We start from the raw sequence: 19,668 nt of genomic DNA, 5'->3' as shown, positions 1-19,668 counted from the left end.
AATGGATACACAATGTTACCTTAAGCACAGACAGTAAACCTTTAAAACAACATTAATTGTATATGATACATGCCTTTTATTTTATCCACTAAGAAAAGGAAAAAAAAAATCTAATTCAATTTATATAAACCGCTGTGTTTGCTCACCTAAAATATTAATTCGAGGCAAGATGCTTTGAAGGAAATCCCATTTTCAGATCACGGGCTTCTGATAATCATATGAACTGCGATAATCATATTAACTGCTAATGATCAGTTACCAGCATAAAAAAAAATGAGTATTCTCCAAACACTGTGATTTGCGAGAGCTGGGTCTGAAGTAGGCATTAAGTGCTTCTTCAGCACTTAATTTAAGTGCACTTAAGCACTTCAATGGCTTAATCCTCTGTTAAATCCTCTGGGGCTGTTCTGGACTAGCTGGTCCCCCGTCAGGATTCGGTCAGGAGGACAAACACACAAATCACTCCGAGTACACAAAAAGACAAAATACGTACAAAATACCCAACAGTGCCCATCCTGGTGTGCGGCGCGGCAAATGCCCCCAGATTGAGTAGTGGAGTATGGCCAGGAAGAGGAGTATGAGGCCTTCAACCCCACGCAGGAGTCCAGCGGATTATTAAATACCTGATTACACATACGGCAGTTTCCTGGCCCAACAGTAACTTTCACAGGGAATGTCGAGAAATAGAGGGAATCTCACTTTTCAGTGGAGTGTCCACACTGCAGAGGTATTTATTTACATTAACTCACGTAGTCAGCTCCTGAGATGATCATTCCCTTACACAAATAATCAACGTGCAGCATAAGCATGCATTAAGATTCCTGAGAAGATGAAAAAAAAAAAGTTACTATATCCTTACATTCTTTTACTTGAGAAAATCCAGTATTATCCCAAATCCCCCAAAATAAAATAATGTTTATCGGCAAGCTTATTGTTCAATAGTTTGCGTCTTCTAGGTGTTGCTACTTCCCCAATGCTGTAAGCCTGGATCCTGCGTTTTCTCACTTGGAGACTGCTCATTCCTCCAAAAATTTCATTCATTCAAAAGAAAAAGTTTAAAAACCGATGGAAAACCACCACAGCTTAAAAAAAAAAAACTGCTCCAGTTTTATCATCTAAATCTTCTGCCTCCTGTTATGTGCATAAATCACAACTAAGAAACTTTGTGAGTATTTTCATGATAAATTTAATCAGCTTTGGAATAGTGCAATAAAAAACACCACAATGTAATTCTGGCAGACTTCATGTATTTCTTCTCACAGCCACGAAAAGCATTCTCCAGAAGTTACATTTTTGATACAGCTTCAAGTTTATCTGATTTGCACATTCCTTTTTTCAGAAGATCAGCTTTTCTGAAAGTAATCTTCCTATTTTGATTGCTATAAGTAGTATTTGGCTTTTCAAGCATTCTCACCTTCCCCCCTTTTTTCCTCCTCGGTTCAGCTGATTGCTCTGTATCCCCCCCAAAATACTCATCTCATTGATGCTGCTCTGCTGCTAGTCCACGAAATCAATAAGGTCTTTGAGCATTTTCATCATGGTAGGCAAGTTATTTTTCATCTCCAACACGGACACCAAGAATGCGTTTACACTATAAACTTCATCATGGTTTTTGCTCACCTACAGGCAAAAGCCCCGATTAAACACAACGCCGCGAGATGAAACAGCAGAGCTGAGAATACAAGAATCCCTAGAATACAAGAATCCCTAATGCCGACAGCATTTTGATGGAGACAGAGCAGACACTGCAAACATTAGGAAATACTCTTCAGTAGTTTCGCCAAGGTAGCGCTTTTCTTACAGGTAGTAATAAAGCAATAGTCCATCGATCCAGATCTTTTCTCCATGAACGTGGGGTTTTTGTCATGACGTGCACAAACTGAGAAATAAGGCTAAGTACACAAAACCTAATGTTAACAGTCAAGACACCATTCAAACTTTCACCAAGGTTTGTCAGGGTTAATTAACCTTCTGCACTTAAATATAGCGGTTTTAAATAGCTGCAGCTTCATTCAATCATTTTCTTCCGAAATGATTGTTTTAAGAGACATAGTGTGGACAAGCCACACTATTAGTGTGAAGATGGAGCTGGCACAGTTTTGAAAACCAGTTAAGTATGTTCACTTAGGTGTCCAGTTACATTCCTCAGCCCTTTTCCCCCGGAATAGTTCACAGTGGTATTCCAGACATTACTAACCAAGCATGACAACAATCTGAGGTTTCCAGAATACCCCTTTCGGACAAAACAAAGTGAGAGGTGAGTTCTACAGGTAACTTTTAATGCAAGTCTCGAAAATTTGAGAAGATTCAGATATTTTTCCCTTCCCAATACATGTGATTCCATTTATTTACATACATTTTTACCTTTTGCTATACATCTTTTGCTATAATTAGTTACCCTTTTCATTTTTAAACAATAGCACAAGTGTTTTATAGTCATGACACCTCACAATAGCCTCACTTGCCACTTAGGCAAAATTAAAAAAAAAATATTACGCCTTTAATCTTCTGGCAAGTCAGGATTTTCTCTTCATTTATTAGTAGCTGTGCCTGGCAGAACACACCAAAGGTGCCGACACTCGTGACTAATCTAGATGAAGTTCAAGTTCGCTGACAGGAGATAATTTTCTTCAGTTCTTCATTCAGCTCTTACTCATCCCAGGTATCTCCATATTTATTTACTTTAACTAAAGAAAAGAAGAAAAAGTAGTCACATATGACGATTTAACCACAAAACTTTATCTTATACAAGGCCAAGAAGTAGGATGAAATGCATTATCGTTTCAAGTGGCAAGTGGGGAGAGCATCAGTCACAGCACAACAGACACCTACTTAAAGTTACTTTTGAATAAATGGGGAGAAAAGTCTGTTAATCATTATTCTTTCATGAATTATTATTCAGTCCAGAGGCCTACTGTGCTAATTCCGGCTCTACCGAATTTGTAATTACTTTGAAACAAATGTTACATGTGGATGAAACCAAGACAATTGGAGGAAACAGGCAAGGAATGTTACGATAAATAATGTGGCTACATAATCTCGTTACGTGCACAATTGGATGGATTCAGGATAGTTAAAAACACATTCAAAGACAAACAAACAAAATCAGTAATCCCTACTAGGAAACTACTCAGCCGTTATTATTTGGCAGCTTCCTTCAGCATAGGAGTGAGTCAGAGAATGAAAAAAACCCACCAGGGTACTGGTCTTAACGGATTTATTCAGAAGTGTGTCGTGCATAACTGAACAACGACCAGACAGTGAAAAGATCTCCTGATGGGCAGTCTGTAAGTGACTGCCATCACTGACAGGGCAAAGGATGGATCTATATGATCGAGTAGGAATGCTGACACTCATCAGGCACCCCCCTTTATAAATCTACTTGTAGGTTAATTACTAAGCCCACTGATTATTAATACTTATCTGCAGTAGAACCAGTGGAATAAAGCAGAATGCATGCTCCTTGTTTCAGTGAGATGTCAGCAAAATTAACATAATACGCTGACAAATCTCTTTTAAGCTGGCTGACATAGCAGTGAGAGCACAACGAGAAGCTCTCTCAAAGTACAGTGTGATTCCCATTTCTATTAACGGTGGCAGCTGAGCAGCCTGAGCTCATTCCCTGGAACTCAGTCCAGATCACTGTGCAGGTGCACGTGTTTCTACGGCTACAAGGAAGGGAGAAGGCACCAGCAGATGGAAATTAGGGACTGCTTAAAACTGATTTAAACGTGGTTTGTTTTCCCTTATGTCCTTGCAACAGAGGGCAGAAACCACCATCTCCTATTTGCTAGCCTGGCTCCTAGGACACAGAGATAGGAGGATGAACCAAGGGGTAACGACTCGGGATGTATGAATGGGCGTACGACAAGTAACACATCCAGTGTGACACAAGAAGCTAAATCAGATCTTAGCCCGCAACATCAGTAGAATTCCTGAACCGTAGATTTAAATGTGCTTCCACTTGTAAAACATTTCTGAAGTTTTGTATTCCCTCCTTACTCTTTTTCCCTAAAAATAACAGAGATACTCTTAAAAGTTTATTTACAAACTCATGCACTGCTCAGTGCAGTTCTATTCTCAAAGCCCGAGTATAACCATGAAACGGAACACAGAAACATAACAGACAGAATGCAATATTTGATCAACGTTTTAGAGAGATCTTTTACAGACCTCAAATAACTAAAAATAAAATAATGAATATATAATGCTCAATTCACAGCCACAAGATTTGCTATGGAACATGGCAAGGTTTGCAGAATGCTGCCTAAGATTTGTGTGTGTGGTTTTCAAGTGACGTGTAGGCTTTCAATTTGTGAAGAAATAGCTTGAAGAAGAAATGTTGTGTAAATCAATGAAGTGTCAGCTGATGGAATTTAGAAGTATCTGAAACTACAGCTTCAATATTTTTTTAATGTCTCATTCAGCATAGTCACGTGATATGAGGAAAAAAAGGCTTTCATCCTTGAAATAACAGATTTAAATCGTTACCCAATAATTGATTGTAATCTGTCCAAAGACAGATTATCTGAAGAAAGTAATTCACAAGCATGAAAACAGACTGATGCTCCTAAGCAACGCTGTTCCAAAGCTTACTATTATTGCTTCCAAACCTTTTGCATTAATATACTTTTTTATACTTATTACCGCCTGTTATGACTGATAGGAGTCGATAACTCTTCCTACAAATCTTGTTGCAACGTGATTGACAAGACTGGACACTGCAGACAAACCCAAAGGATTCAAGCTGACTACTCCAGCAGGGTGTTAAATGTTCCTCTTGCTAACATCATTTTCACAGATGCCACGCTAAATAAAAAAGCCCTAGAGCAAGCAATTATGAATGACTTCTGTGTCTCCTTTTCAAAAAATCGATTGAGTCAAAGAGTTGACTGAATGGCATCTTATTCTTCAGGATGTTGCATTCTTATTTTGCTGTGTAAAGTTTTGTTTTTCACTATGAAAACAAATCTCAATATTGCTGCCAAATACTGTTTCCTTCCTTTGAGTTTTAATGTAGAAAATGAACCTCTACAAACAATGCCTCTATAGAAATCTTCTAATTCCACATGAAACAATTCATAAAAATAAATACACCCCCCCTTCAAAACCATCGGCCATGTGCTCTATTTTGAGAGAACAATGCTATCTAAAACGTACACCCCCCTTCCAAAGCTAAACCTCTTCAGTGTAGCTCTGAGCTCAGAGAATTCTGGCTGAAAGAGGTCGCTCGATATATTCAAAAAGCCAAAAGTTACAAGATTTTTCAGTCTGGCACCAAGCAATATGGCTGGAGGAGTTATAATTTGCTATTGGAAGATCAGTATTTTTGAAAAACAAAGTAATGTGAAATATGAAACTGTAGATCACATCACATATGAGATAACTGCAGATACTGTAAAAATAAATTGCTTGAAGGGTAAGCAGAATTAAGCCACTTTTAACATTATTGCCAATATTTGAATTTACTATGCATTCCTATAAATCAGTATATTACCTTCCTTAGCTGGTTTTTCCTGTGAAAACTTGCTTGGAGTTTCTGCCTTTGGTGGTAGCATTACCTCATATGTCTCTCTGTGTTTATTCCTTAATTCCTCATATGTGATGCCTTTCTTTTTACGACTTTCTTCTGGAATTGGAGCAGGATCTGAAAGAAAAAAACCCCAACCAATCAAACACCAAAATACTAGAAATGGCATCACCCCCCAAAACTTGGCTACAACCTGTTCTAGAATGCCAGTTAATTACAGCTCAATCCCAAATGAAAAGGAGCATGACAGCTGCAGTTCTAAATGCAACCGAGAATGTATGCACTCTTTAATTAATCCACTCCTTTTATCCTTTTCATTTTGTCAAACTGCTTTGGAAGACCGGCAGTTAACTCCTTTTCTTCATTTTACCCAATGGAATTCCAACCAACCACATGGCAGCTGACGGATAAAATATTTCTGGTCACTTTACGTAAAACCTATGATAATCATACATTTGCTATATTTATGATTTCAGAAGAGAAATCTAGGTGAAGCTCAAAGGTTTGCATTCAGGCTTCAAATTCTGCTTTCAAAGAATTAGTACTACATCCATCGCATGTCACCTGATAAACATTTTATCCTTTTATCTACATTTAAAATCCAGAATCTTGGTTCTATAATTAAGGTTTACCAACTATTGATATTTGTGATGAAGCATAATTACAGTTTCCTTGACACATTTACATCCGATACTTTTATAGAACTAGAACTGAGTTGCATGAGAGGGCTTTTTTTGTGAAATAAAACCTTTTCCATAAAGCAGTTAAAAAACCCAAACTAATTCAAAGTATGAAACTCTGCATTTGAGAGGAACTTCCTCCTTTGTGTACCAGAGAGACCTGAATTCAGGATCGCGTGTTTCCCCTGCAATAGCTGAGGTCAGAACTCAAACTGGAGGGAGGGGAACAGCTGCACAGAACAGTGCTTGAAAACCATTTCAGTTCTCCGTGAGAAAATCAGCTGTTGCCGGACAGAACACAATATGCATTCAGTTCTCAGAAGATTTAAATGTTTGTCACATTATAAAAAAAAAAAGTTTAAGGTCACTGCATTATAGTGGTATACAGTTACAGCACCACTGCTGCAGAAAATGAAATAACCTCAGAAAGGCTAGCAGATAAATGGTAGAGACTATCGTTTATTTAGTGCAGTGAAAAGATGGCATGTTCATCTTAATTCCAATCAAAAAGAACTTCAGGCTGAGTTTTTTTGCAGCTTTAGTTTCACAACAGATTGAACCTTGTAAGTTAAATTACAATCTCTACTTGCAATTAGAGCTACAAAACATGAAAAAACCCTGAATTTAATTTACAGTTAGAACACAAAATACTACATAGATTTATCTTCTGTGTAAAAACAACTCTGGGAACTTCAAGCTGTTTCATTCAAAACCACTATATTGTACCGTGTATGTTTGTATGGGATGAAAACACATAGTTTAGTAAGAGAAGTATCTCAGAGAAACACAAGAGTCATTTTGCTACAAACTGCTAAATATTAAGACCAAACACACCTTGAACAGTGTAATCAGTAATTCCTGTAGGTGAAGATTCATTCAGGGAAGCACTGAATGGAACTGGTTCATAGCTTGAGAGGGCTCTATCTGTTGCACTATAATCGTCTGAATAGCTAGAAGGAAGTGGGAATCCAGCTCTTGGAGAAGAAGATTCAGTAAATGACTGAGAAGGCGTGTCTGAAAATTCAGATTTCCGACTGGAACGGCTGGAAAAATAACACAATTAATATTAAATACAGAAATACTAAAGTTAAAAATGGAACTATAAGACTAACATTATGTGCAGTTCAAGAAAATACTATTTTAAATGGTTTATTTCCAACATGAATTACCTTCATAAAACAAGTTTGGGGTGGGTTCCCCCCGCCCTTTACATTGCAAAGATCTGTATAGTCCCTTCCCCAACACTCTTCCCTTCCTCCCAGAAACTCATCTTATACCTGAAAGTCTCCAGAACAGAAGACAAAAGGACAAAGTATTTTGCACTTTACAAGACAAAAAATGACAATCCCTCCCCCCAGGGAGTCTTCAGACAGAAAAAAAAGCATCAGACACAAATAGTACAGGGTGTGAGGAGGTAACTAGTGGTAGCATGAACTACAGTTATTTCTAAAGGCCTTTTAGGAAGCTTTCACAATTTAAAACCCTTCATCCTTAGAAGCTGCTGTAATTGATCAGTACTGAATAGCACAGGAAAAGGAGAATGAAGAGCTATCTTGGGGAAATCAAATCATGAAGGTTTACTGAGTTGCTGAATTCAGCAACAGAAACATTAACAAATTTTCTCTTAAGACAGAAAGGTAAGATCATATAAAGAATATTCTGGAAACTGATACCTGATACTCCAAAGCATTTGCTACCTACTCAGAATGGCCCTGCAAACCTCTACACAAGATGTCCCTTTATCAAGAAAGACACCACTTGGTGCCACTAGAATGCCTAGTCATTTTTTTTACTTTAAATTTCTGCTTAGCTGTAACTTTTAGTTTCATATTAAAAACATTTGCAATTAGTCTTTGTTTTATTCTCACAATGAGCATGCAGAGCTAAGCCATGTTATTGCCTCAATTATATTTTTAAAGTATATGGAAACACAGCTTTAAAGAACTAATCTTTTAGCTCCCTACCTATTTTTAACAGCAAATGAGAATTACCAAAATGCATCAACTAGTAGACATATAATGACCATGAAAATGTAATGATTTCTGTTGCTGGCTTAAAAGAGTACCATGTATGGACAAAAATGCAATTTGAATGAACTTACCAAAAAAAAAAAGAATTTATCACTTAGGAAGTAAAATTTTAAAGATACAAGAGAACAGGCCATTAAAGATTGAAGGGACATTTGGTCCCTTCATTGGTTGAAAGGACATAAAGGTCAATGGCATTTAAACAGCTTCTCACCCAGAGCAAAAACAGTTAATGATCACGACAATTTCTTATTATAAACTGGAGGGAAGTGAGGAGACAACTCCAGCTTCAATTCAGCTGAGTTTATAGCTGAGTAAATGTATGAAGTGGTAATTCCTGAAATTATATTTGATGCCATAAAAATGTAAACATTTCAGAATAAAGGTAAATATTGCAGACAAAATTGTCATAAATCTGAATTCATAAAGTACTTAAGAATTTAATCAAATCCTTCATAAAGATTTAACAGGTCTTAGCACATACATAGCAGGACTACTATTCACTCTCCAAACACTATGCTCCCAGGTTTGAATCAAGGGTTTAAGTGAGATATTCCGAAAGTAGTTTGCAATTAAAAACCACTTGAGGTAGAAAACATTTTGGAACAAAACAGGAAATAGTTTTAAGAACCTGATGAGTTTCTCATATGTACAGCATAATGCTGTTACTGATGTAAAGGATTTAAACAAACAGCAGTAAGTTTGACCGCCATTCTTCTTCCTGCACTGATATTGTTTACTGAGCTCTTTCCTTTGATAAACACTGAAATCATTTCCACCCTCTTCCTACTTCAATCAAACTAAACTATGGGAAAAACTTCCAGAACGTAACACTACTTTATTTCAGTTAGCTTAGTTTACTTCTAAACTAAGGAGACAACTTCTGCAGTCACACTACTGTAAGTAAATTCCACAGGAAAACATCTTAATTTACAAGGAATACATTTTGCTAAGTAAAATGTTTCTTTTTCTGCTCCTCAAAGTGATCAGGTGTATGTAAAGAGCTCAAAATGCATGTTTTATAGCTGGCCAACCGATACAGATACAACTTCCCAGAAGTGGCAGATCTGGGCTAATACAGGAAATAGGGAAAGGGCAGCTCCGAAGGTCTTTGAAAGCAGCAAACGTAGCCTTGATCTGTTAATGTTTAAAGTGTCCTATTCAAGAAAAAGTTTTAAATTTAAAAGAGAATTAAATTCTTACTTATGTGAACTATGTCTCTGAGCTTGTCGTAGAACATCTCCTATTGGGGAATCCTTCAGTTTCTTAAATTTCTCGCTACAGATTGGCAAGTAGGATATCTTTCCAGCCAAGTATCCGCACATTCCAGCAACTTTTTTAAAAAGAAAAAAAGGTGGGTTTATATGCCGAATCATAACATTCAACGTAGTTTTAAAATAATAACTTTCAAATAAGTTATACAGTATCTTGAATAAATGAGAAAAAAAACCAAGTTTAGATCTAAACCAAAACCATGTAGCAATCATCTTTCTCTGCTTCTTTTGTAGACAAAGGGTACTAAAAACAAACGCAACAGCTGACCAGAGACATAGAGCAATGGTTTAGACAAGGCAAAAGCATCAGATGATTTCAGCTAGTACTTGATGAATAAAAGGTGACAAAAAGAGGAAAATAATTGCAATCAGTTTTTCCCAAGATCCAGAAATAACAGTTTAACTATCAAAGATGATAAAACAGTCAGGAATAAACAAAGGTAGTAAACTCTGCTAATTTAATCCATCAGAACATTCACATCTTGAAAAGGCTTTCACTAATATGAAGAGAATTCTAAATAAATTTAGGATTAGGCTCAGTATCTTCTGAAGAGGATTCTATGATATGGTTGCCAGAGGGCAAACAACTGAATTACCTGAACCCTCGCAATCACTAGGCAAATGCTTTCAATTTTGCGCCTGAGCTATTTGCATCGGCTAGACAGGACACAAGAATAAACGATCACGATAGTTCTTTCTGGGCTTAAAACTGGTGATTTCCATCAACTGGCTCCTTCAAGTTTTATGAGTAGGTCAAACGGAGTATGAAGGAGCATGAAGGAATCAATGGCAATTAATAGAAGTTCTGTTGTTGACTTTGTAGGAGAAATGGAATAGATCCTTCTTTCATATGCAACAAGTATTTTCTAAATACAAAGATTAAAGACTTTCAATCCTCTTTAAGTCAGGAAAGAGTTAACTACCAATAACATTAATCCTCTGAGGTCCTCACACTAGATTACATCGCCTGGGAATCAATATAGAAGGGGATTTTACCCTTCCCTGCTGTACTGGTACTGCAATTGTGATTCCTGTTCTAATCTCTGTATTTTCAAAAGGACGTTAAAAATCCTTTTCCAAGGGAAAAGGGAACAGCCACAACTGTGAGCAAAGTTTACAGATGAGAAATTAAGGGTTTACCAGGTCAAAAAAATTGTAAGACACCTCAGATGCTAAAAATATACACAAAGGGAAAAATTCCAAGCCCCTAAAAGGAAAAATGGCTCGACAAGAATTCAAAGTAAACATTTAGCAAACTAAAGCTAAGCAGCAAAGGTGATGAATCTTTGGCATAAATTACAGAGAGAGTTTCATTTCCTTGAGGCCTTCCAGTCAAGAAAAGTGGAAGCATCTCTCTGGAAGATGTTTCACCCAAAGTAATCATTGGCTAAAATATTTAGTTTCCCTTACAGAACTATCAGCCAGACGATCCACATTTTTGAAGTTAGCACAGTAAATTAGATACTGTTGCTCTCTGCTTCTTCGTATTTGTGAAAGAGGCCAGGTCCCACTGCAGGCTAACACAAAGTAGGACATACAGATCTTACCCTTCTTTGCCAAAGAGGAATAGAGGACCAATAGCTCTATAGCATGTTGAAGGGGATGCTGTCAATTTAGTGCATCAGTCACGACTAACTTGAAGTTCCATTAAGTTGTCAGAGCGCCTAGCAGGCTACTGAGAAAAGTTATGAGTAATTCCTATAGGCAGAACATCATCCTGGAACCTGAAAATTCCTATCTAGAAAATGAATCACCTCTCAACTTCCAGATAAAACTAAGAGGGTCAAAGCAAGGAAAAATGCACGACAGAGACTAAAAAAAGACCTGACTTAACTATGTTAGTTAGATATAGAAGACCCATTACTGTAATTGATCATAGATACTTCTTCATAAAAAGAATCTAACAACCACAAGGGACATAACGCCATTACTGAAGACAGACTATTGTAATCACTAGATGCAGAAGCAGCATGCCCAGATCAGTGATGCTAGAAAAGCAAGAACCATCTTGAACTGTCTTACTGTTGTTTAACATCAGCTAGCTATGAGCTAGCAGCCGTGCCTGGAATTGCGTATGCTCTTCTCTCAGAACTCATGGAGGGGGGAAAAAAAGACAAACCAAACACAACTGCAGTGCTTCCTTTAATCAGATTTCACTGCAAGAGGAATGTACAGTTAAATTATGAGACATAATTTGGACCTGTAAACTATGTCCCTGGCAATAGTTTTCAGGAAGATCCTGCAGACAGTAGGGGCACCTGACCTAAACAATATGAGGATGAAACAAGAACTGCTTAACTCAGGCACTTTCCACTCCAACTATGTCCCAGAAAAATCCCCGTATTTAAAATGCACATAAATCACACAAAGTTACCTACTGAAAAACAACCAAAACAGATTTTTTTTGTATAAAATCAAAGTCCACATGCCTACCGGTGTACAACGAGAAGCCACAAGTATTTTAGCTTATAACCTTAACGTTAAGAATAGTGGGTCCAGTCCAGCTGCTCCTTATTCTTCCCCTTGATTTCAAAACAATTAAACAGGAGGAATATAGCCCTTAACTGAAAACGTCTAGGGGGAGGTATCAGGGAAATAGTAATTATATTATTTATTAGAAACGTTTGTGTTATAAATTGTTTGGCATTCAAAGAAAGCAAGTAGAATTTAGCATAAACAAATGGCAGCCCTAGTCTCTCGCATTCATTTATCTACTTAAACAACACTTCCTTCACCACAAATCATGGGTTTTACCCTCTTCCCATTGAAATAAACTGTGAGAGTAACTGGCTGTATCTGGGCAGATTGGCAAGATGGCAACTTCCTGTTTTACTGTCATGTATTACATTTAAAAGGTTAATTCATTAATTTATTTTTGATTACACTTAATCCAATATCATTCACAAGAAATTGCTGTTTTCCTACAATTGTACATACATAATGTCCAGGAAAAAAAGGCACTAAAATAGCCTGAATGGGACAAGTGAGATGCATGAATAAAGACCTTCAAATTAGGAAGGGAGGGGTGGGTGTACTCTGGCAAAGTAATTTAGACTAAGCTTGTACAGGATTTATTTACAACGCTTTTATCTTAAATTCTTACGTTACACTCGCCAAGCACATTTCAAATCTTACAATTTTATGGAAAGCCTATAGACAAAACTTGTCCAAAACGTGCTGCACGAATTCGAAGATGGTGAATAAACGAAAAGCTCTACCTCTTGATGTTGAACACGTTCTTACAGCATGAGATGCTGTAGTTAAGAAACACAGCTAAAAAGTTGCTGACCGATAGAATTAAGTGCAGGAAGGTGAAACTTATTAATTGGACATATCAGATAATTTACTTCTATCTTCAGACACAGCTGTACCAATGTAAGCACACAGTGGAGTGACAGTGAATCAGCCAGCTGGTCTCATAGGAATTACATCATTACATCTGCTTAACAGACTCCATAACCGAAGGCATGAATACGAGCCGAAATTATACGTAACTTTTACTTACACGCAACTTTGGTAAAAGAGCCAAATCTTGAGCTGTCTCTTAGGACACCTGAAAATGAGGATCAAAGTAATTATTACTAAGTTATCAAGAATTAAGCTGAAAGACATCAACTGTAGTTATGTTTGTAGGTAGCAGGTTACTCTTTTACACTTAATGTTGAAGAAAATTTAAAAAAACCCTAGCATCTGAATTCCCCATTAAACTATAAAGATCTAAGAATTACCTCTTTAATCATATCACACACTATTACTACACACTATAGAATATATTGTTTCATAATCACTGACATATTGCATTTGTCGAACAACATAAAATGAACATTAATTTGATTTTAAAGTTTTGCTCCTTCTTTAGTTTTAGGAACTGTAAGTCATGTAGCTGAAGAGTCTAAACTTGTAATTACAAGTAGTTTAGACATTATACTATTATAGTAACTTTATTAACAGCAGAAACATATTTCATCTGAGCAAATCCAAATTAACCCAAAGTATGTTTACACTTTACCTCTTCTAATTAAGAAACTAGTAGCAAGCATGCTCGCTGCAGCCAAAGGAAAAGCTGTGAAGAAGAAGAAAAGTTGTTTAAAATATGATTATCAGTATTTTCAACCACATTTAGCAAAACACGCAATAAAACGAGAGTTGCTAGGCCTTACTAAGCTCATCTGTATAAGAATATAAGTATATATATAATTAGCAAACTACATCTATTCATTATGAAACATTCTCAATTCCAGATTTTAAGACCTACTACAACAGTTCTGGTTAGACCTACTAACAGTTCTGGTTAACAAGTCATCCTGTCTTCATTAGACTTCACGCTCCCAAAACTACAAAAGCCAATGGCAGGCAGGATAAAGCTCTAAGGAGAAGATTCCAGCTCTGGCTACAGCATCAAGGTGGTGCAGAACTTGAAACCAGAGAAGCACACACAGATCTTCAGGATGGGAGGCAGTTACACAGATGCTGGCACCTCTAAAATTTTGTTGATAACCAAAAGTCTTGATTTTGTTTTAACATAAGAACTTGGAAAAAAGTCTAACTCTTATAAAGATACAAATTAAATTGATTAAAATTAGGTAACCTGTTTTATTCACCAGCAAATTAAGGAACAGGGCAGCATTTTCTGTAGCTTATGGATCAAACTATAGGACTCAGGGGTAGGGTCAGGAATGCAGAGAAGACAACAACCATGGGAGAACATTCCTGCCTATCGCAATCAGATTCATAGTTCACATGGGGTTTCATCGTATTGGAGGTGTCCAGGTGACAGGAAACATTTGAAGATGGCAAAAAAACAACAGGAATGCTTACTTCAAGCAATAGTCATTATGAATTGGGAAGATTAACTTCGAAACTATCCATAAAAACCACGACACCTACACAAGATACAGTGACACTGAAATAACAAACACGACAGAAGGCTACAGTTAATTACATTAAACAGTTAGATGTGTTATAATGAAATTACATTTTAAGCAAGTCTGAAAATGTAGATGCTTCAAAAAGGCTCAATGACTTTAAATTTACCTAGGGGAGAAATTTTTGCAACTGCACTAGATGTTTATAGTGTTTTGAATCCACACAATCTGATAATTAAGTTCATATTTAAAGACAAATGTTACTTTTTAGAATTTGGACAGCACAATATTGAAATATACTTTGCAAACTGAGGGTTTATTCCTTCACAAATTCTGTCAGGTTAAAACTAGCAGGTCCAACCAGCATTTTAGGGTAATTATGACTGGATGTCACTTTTAAGAAAAAGTATTGGCTTCTTGGTTCACAAGCAAGATTCCGGTAATGTTTCAAAATAGAGAATAAAATCTTCCAATCTCCCTGATGTTTTTAGAGATTCTAGGTCTAGATTTTTCCCAAAATTTAGACTTCTAGATTTTCTAAATATAGAATGGGAGTGGAGATTTGAAGGTAAATTATAAGAGGAAAAAAACCATGAAATTTAAAAATACAAATCCTAAAGAACTTCTTACAGAGGACTTCAGTCTAACCCTTAGAGATCTGAAATGACTTAGAGGTCCAAAACAAATATTCCGGACATCAAAGACAGGTTATGCACTTTAGTGGAAACAGCTGCTAGCATGTGAGCATATAAATGACCTAAAATGATAACTAAAAATTAAAAGAATAATAGGTAAATGAAAATTGGGTTCATACAAAAAAATTAACATGAATAATTATTCAAGTGCAGAAATAAAACAAAAGCAGCTTAGTAAGTCAGAAAATATCAGTGCTTTTCACTGCTATGGGCAAAATTACTTTTTCTGCTTCAGGAACAAAATAAAAAAAAACCTAGGAAAAATAATGGAAGGCTGATATATCAACAGCACATAATGTAATGTACCCTAGTCAAAATGGTTTTATGGGGAAAAAAGTCATATCATTCTGGTTTGGTTTTCTTAGCAAGACAAAGGGGAAAGGATAAAATTGTAGATTGCAATGTGAATTTTTACAGAATTGGAATTTATATTATACTATAATGTGATTAAATATTAGTAAACCCAGTAAAATATAGATTAAACTGAATTATGAAATGACTAGCAAGCATTTCTGAAATAGAAGTTGTCAACTACTGCAAAACAGAGAGGGCTTGAAAGAACTGGTAAAAATTGATTACAGCTTGAAATTTGAATAAACAAGTGGAAAATACACAGAATCACAGAATGGTTGGGGTTGGACGGGACCTTTGGAGATCATCTAGCCCAATTCCTCTGCCAAAGCAGGGTCACCTAGAGCAGGCTGGACAGGAAGGCATCCAGGCGAGTTTTGAATATCTCCAGAGGAGACTCCACCACCTCTGGGCAGCATGTTCCAGTGCTCTGGCACCGTCAAAGTAAAGTTTTTCCTCACATTGAGATGGAATTTCCTGTGGTCCAGTTTGTGCCTGTTGCCCCTTGCCCTGTCAGTGGGCCCCACTGAGAAGAGTCTGGCCCCATACTCTTGACACCCGCCCTTTAGATATTGATGAGATCCCTCTCAGTCTTCTCTTCTCCAGGATAAACAAACCCAGGTCCCTCAGCCCTTCCTCATAAAAGAGGTGCTCCACTCCCTTGATCATCTTTGTAGCCCCCTGCTGGACTCTCTCCAGCGGTTTCCTGCCTTTCTTGAACCGGGGGGGCCAGAACTGGACACAGTACTCCAGATGTGGCCACACCAGGGCAGAGTAGAGGGGGAGGATGACTTCCCTCGACCTGCTGGCCATGCTTTTTAATGCACCCCAGGAGACCATTTGCCTTCTTGGCCACAAGGGCACACTGCTGGCTCATGGCCAACTTTTTGTACCAGGACTCCCAGGTCCCTCTCTACAGAGCTGCTTTCCAGCAGGTCAACTCCTAGCCTGTATCAGTGCATGGGGTTATTCCTCCCCAGGGGCAGGACCCTACACTTGCCCTTGTTGAACTTCATTAGGCTCCTCTCCACCCAGCTCTCCAGCCTGTCCACGTCTCTCTGAATGGCAGCACAGCCTTCTTCTGTCAGCCACCCCTCCTAGTTTTGTGTCATCAGCAAACTTGCTGAGGGTACACTCTGTCCCCTCATCCAGGTCATTGATGAAGATGTTGAACCAGACCCAGTACTGACCCCTGGGGAACACTGCTAGTTACAGGTCTCCAACTGGACCCTGCACCACTGATCACAACCCTCTGAGCTCTGCCTTCAGCCAGTTCTCAATCCACCTCAGTACACGAATGCATAGTAATACCTGTGAAAAACACGAACTGATACGCAGGCAGCCCACACCTCTTGCAAAGGGGCATTCAAACAATATGTATTTAATACAGCAAACACAACAATCCAGGTACATGTAACGCAGAACAATGAAACAAAGACAGGAGACCTAGAAAACAGCGACGGGCTTTAGGCTCTCCCACTGAGAGAACAGCACAGCACACAACTCCTGAAAAAAAGTCTCTCAATTACTGTTGTAGCTCCCTAAAATGAAAATACCGAAGAAACTAATTTGGGGCTTCTCAACGATACCTTCATGTTATTTCTTCAGCTTCTGTATAAAGATGCACGGGGCAGTAAGTTACATTGCCAATCCACAACTCACAACAAACCTCAAGAACAAACAACTCCCTCCCCTCTTGTCTTCCAGGGGAGAGATTATCAATAAGCCATAACCAATTGTCAGCTTACTACTAATGAACCTGACTCTTTTCACTTATAAAAATGTAATTGCTAGATTTTAGCAAAAGTTTCCAGGTATTCGAATAAAAGACAAGAATGCCAAAGCAATGGAGAAAGATAATAAAACAGAACTTTGAACGATTAATTCAAAATTACAATGCCTTAGAAGTTGCCCCTGGCTGCCAGGAGAAATGAGAGCCTCACTGTGCTAAATTTAGCAAATCAGTTACTAAATTCTTCATCTGCCCTTGTTTCTGCAAAGCCACCTATCAGCCTCAGGAGTAATCTACTAGGGTGCAATAAAATAGCGGGTAACAATCACATCAGAAGGCTTGGTCAAACCTCTCGACCAGGTGTATAAAAACCAGGTATGTCTTGAACCTTTGGATTACAAAAACAATGTTAAGTAGTAATGCCACCAATTTTCAATGTTTTGTGAAAAAAAACCAAAACCAACATAACCTTGATATTTCAAATAAATTAAGGTGAGACACATAGTATTCTATGAAAACAATGCAAGTTTATTATTCCTGTATAATAGCTGTAGTACAGAAACCATTACTAACTACAGAATCATGTTTGAGAATCCTGGTTTTTCTTTACAGGGAAAAAAATCCAAATGTCTGGCAATGCACAGACACAGAAAGTTTCTCCAAAAATTGAGCTGAGTGACTACTCATACATTGTTCTCTTCACAGCTCTTCATAAAGATGGAAAGTAATGGTTCTACAGTGAACTATTTTATTCTTGCATTCTAAAGATAACAACAAAAATTGAAAATAAAAATATAGAAATAACAACAAAAAAATCAGATATATAAATAAACTAGAGACTCCATTAATTATATATATTTTCAGACTTTTAATAACAATATTAATTTAAAATATGAAGGGATCTTGTTATAAAGCATAAACATTAAAAATATGTTGTACCTTTTACAAAATTCCTGTCCTGCAATTGTAAATCCTACACAGATCAACGTCTACTGGGACACAATTTTAGATCTTGTGAAGCTTGTTAATGAACCCTTGTGATATAGTGACCCAAGCTTTCCTTCCTTAATACCTCAGATAACAACAAAAACTAAGGGTGGAAGAAAAGCAAGCGAAATTTACCAGCAAACTGAACTTACCTCTGTACCGGGCACTCTCTTCAGCGCATTCCTTGAGGAGTCTTCTTTCCTCCTCTGTAGGCACATAAGGCTTAGGGACTTCCCTCTTTCATTAGAGAAATAAATTAGAAAAGAATGAGCAAAAAAGAAAGGTTTAGGAGGATTTTTCAATTAAAAACTTTGTTTAACTTTCACACCTTCTAGTACCTATACTTTCACATAGCTATACTTAAGGAACCAGTGCCTTCCATCAAGGAGTGTCACACAAAATATATAGTTTTAAAAAATCCAGTGCTTCTACAAAACACGACAGCAGAAAATATTTTGTGCATGCTCAAACCCCAACTCCATCCGCTCCTCTTTTCTTCAGAAAAAAAAGCTTGCTTTGCTGCTTGCAACCAGCTTTCCAAACTGATGAATTTTGACAGCTCATTAAAACCTCATTTAGAATATTCGTCAGGGTTTTAATGACACGTGTTGTCCATTTACACGCGTATACTGAGTGTTTTTGCAGCAGGGGAGGTGTTTTTTCTACCCAGAGGTGCATGACCCTCTGCTGTTGCCAAAGGAGACACCAGGCCATGTCGACGACCGGCAGAAGGACGCCGGCACCGAGGACAACGCGGAAAAGCCCGCACGAAAAACTACCGGAAAGCCCTCAAGGGCACCATCCCCGCGCCGGGGCGGGCGAAATACTGACAGGAATCCCCTTTCCCCTCTGGCCTGTGGAGGCCCAGCCACCTCCACAGCAAAAACAAGACCCCCCCCGCCCGCCCGCCCCAAACCCCATCATAGGGGGGAGATTTCCCCACGGAATTCTGGTGGCTGTGTCCTCCACCCGAGCCGAGCCAAACCAAACCGAACTGAACCAACAACAAATACCTCAGAGGGGTCACCCACCTCCCCGCCGCCAGGACCCTGCCCGGCCTCCATGGCGGGGCGGGGAGGGCAGTGAAGAGCGATGGCTGACCCGGAAGTGGACGTGACCTTGCGCATGCGCGGAAGCGCACTCCGCCGAGGCGGGGGGAGGGGGCGCCCGGTCCCGCCCCCTCCCCCCCGTGATATGTTAGGCTGCGAGGCTCCCTTTCGGGGCTTCCTTTGCTTCTTAAGCCCCCCATCCGCCTTCCACAGCCTTGCCCTGTGTGGTAAACCCGGTTGGGGGGCCGTGGGGTAGGCCTTGAGTGCCTCGGGGTGCTGGCAAAATGGCGGCAGTGAGGTGAGGTGAGGTGAGGTGGGGGGGCGGTCTGTGAGCCAAGAGCTGTGTGGTTATTGGGGCGGTGGAAGGGCTTAGGGTTAGCAGCTGAGGTGCGGAGCATTAATTTCGATCGAGAGTGTTTCCTTCCTGCGCTTTATCTTGTTTCCTGCCTGACTAAAGAACGCCACCCTCTTAGGGTGT

General features: G+C 38.5%; 1 protein-coding gene across 2 annotated transcripts; it reads right to left on the bottom strand.

Annotated features, from left to right (window-relative positions):
• Positions 1-2,258: 2,258 nt before the first annotated feature.
• On the bottom strand, positions 2,259-19,272 carry OCIAD1 (OCIA domain containing 1). Of its 2 annotated transcripts, none has more exons than XM_074588016.1 (8): positions 19,155-19,272; positions 18,294-18,378; positions 13,521-13,574; positions 13,017-13,064; positions 9,441-9,570; positions 7,045-7,253; positions 5,498-5,647; positions 2,259-2,687 (listed from the first exon to the last, which is right to left on the bottom strand). In XM_074588016.1, the coding sequence occupies exons 1-8, from the start codon at positions 19,266-19,268 to the stop codon at positions 2,650-2,652; spliced, it is 828 nt and encodes a 275-aa protein (XP_074444117.1). In that variant the 5' UTR covers positions 19,269-19,272; the 3' UTR covers positions 2,259-2,649. The 2 variants fall into 2 exon arrangements, with proteins under 2 accessions (XP_074444117.1, XP_074444118.1); XM_074588017.1 differs by having other exon boundaries at positions 19,173-19,266.
• Between the last annotated feature and the right edge of the window lie 396 nt (positions 19,273-19,668).

The sequence above is a fragment of the Larus michahellis genome, chromosome 5 (genome assembly GCF_964199755.1).
Source record: "Larus michahellis chromosome 5, bLarMic1.1, whole genome shotgun sequence".
Lineage (NCBI taxonomy): Eukaryota > Metazoa > Chordata > Aves > Charadriiformes > Laridae > Larus > Larus michahellis.
The sequence above is the reverse complement of the archived record's forward strand: the minus strand, read 5'-3'. Positions and strand labels throughout refer to the sequence as shown.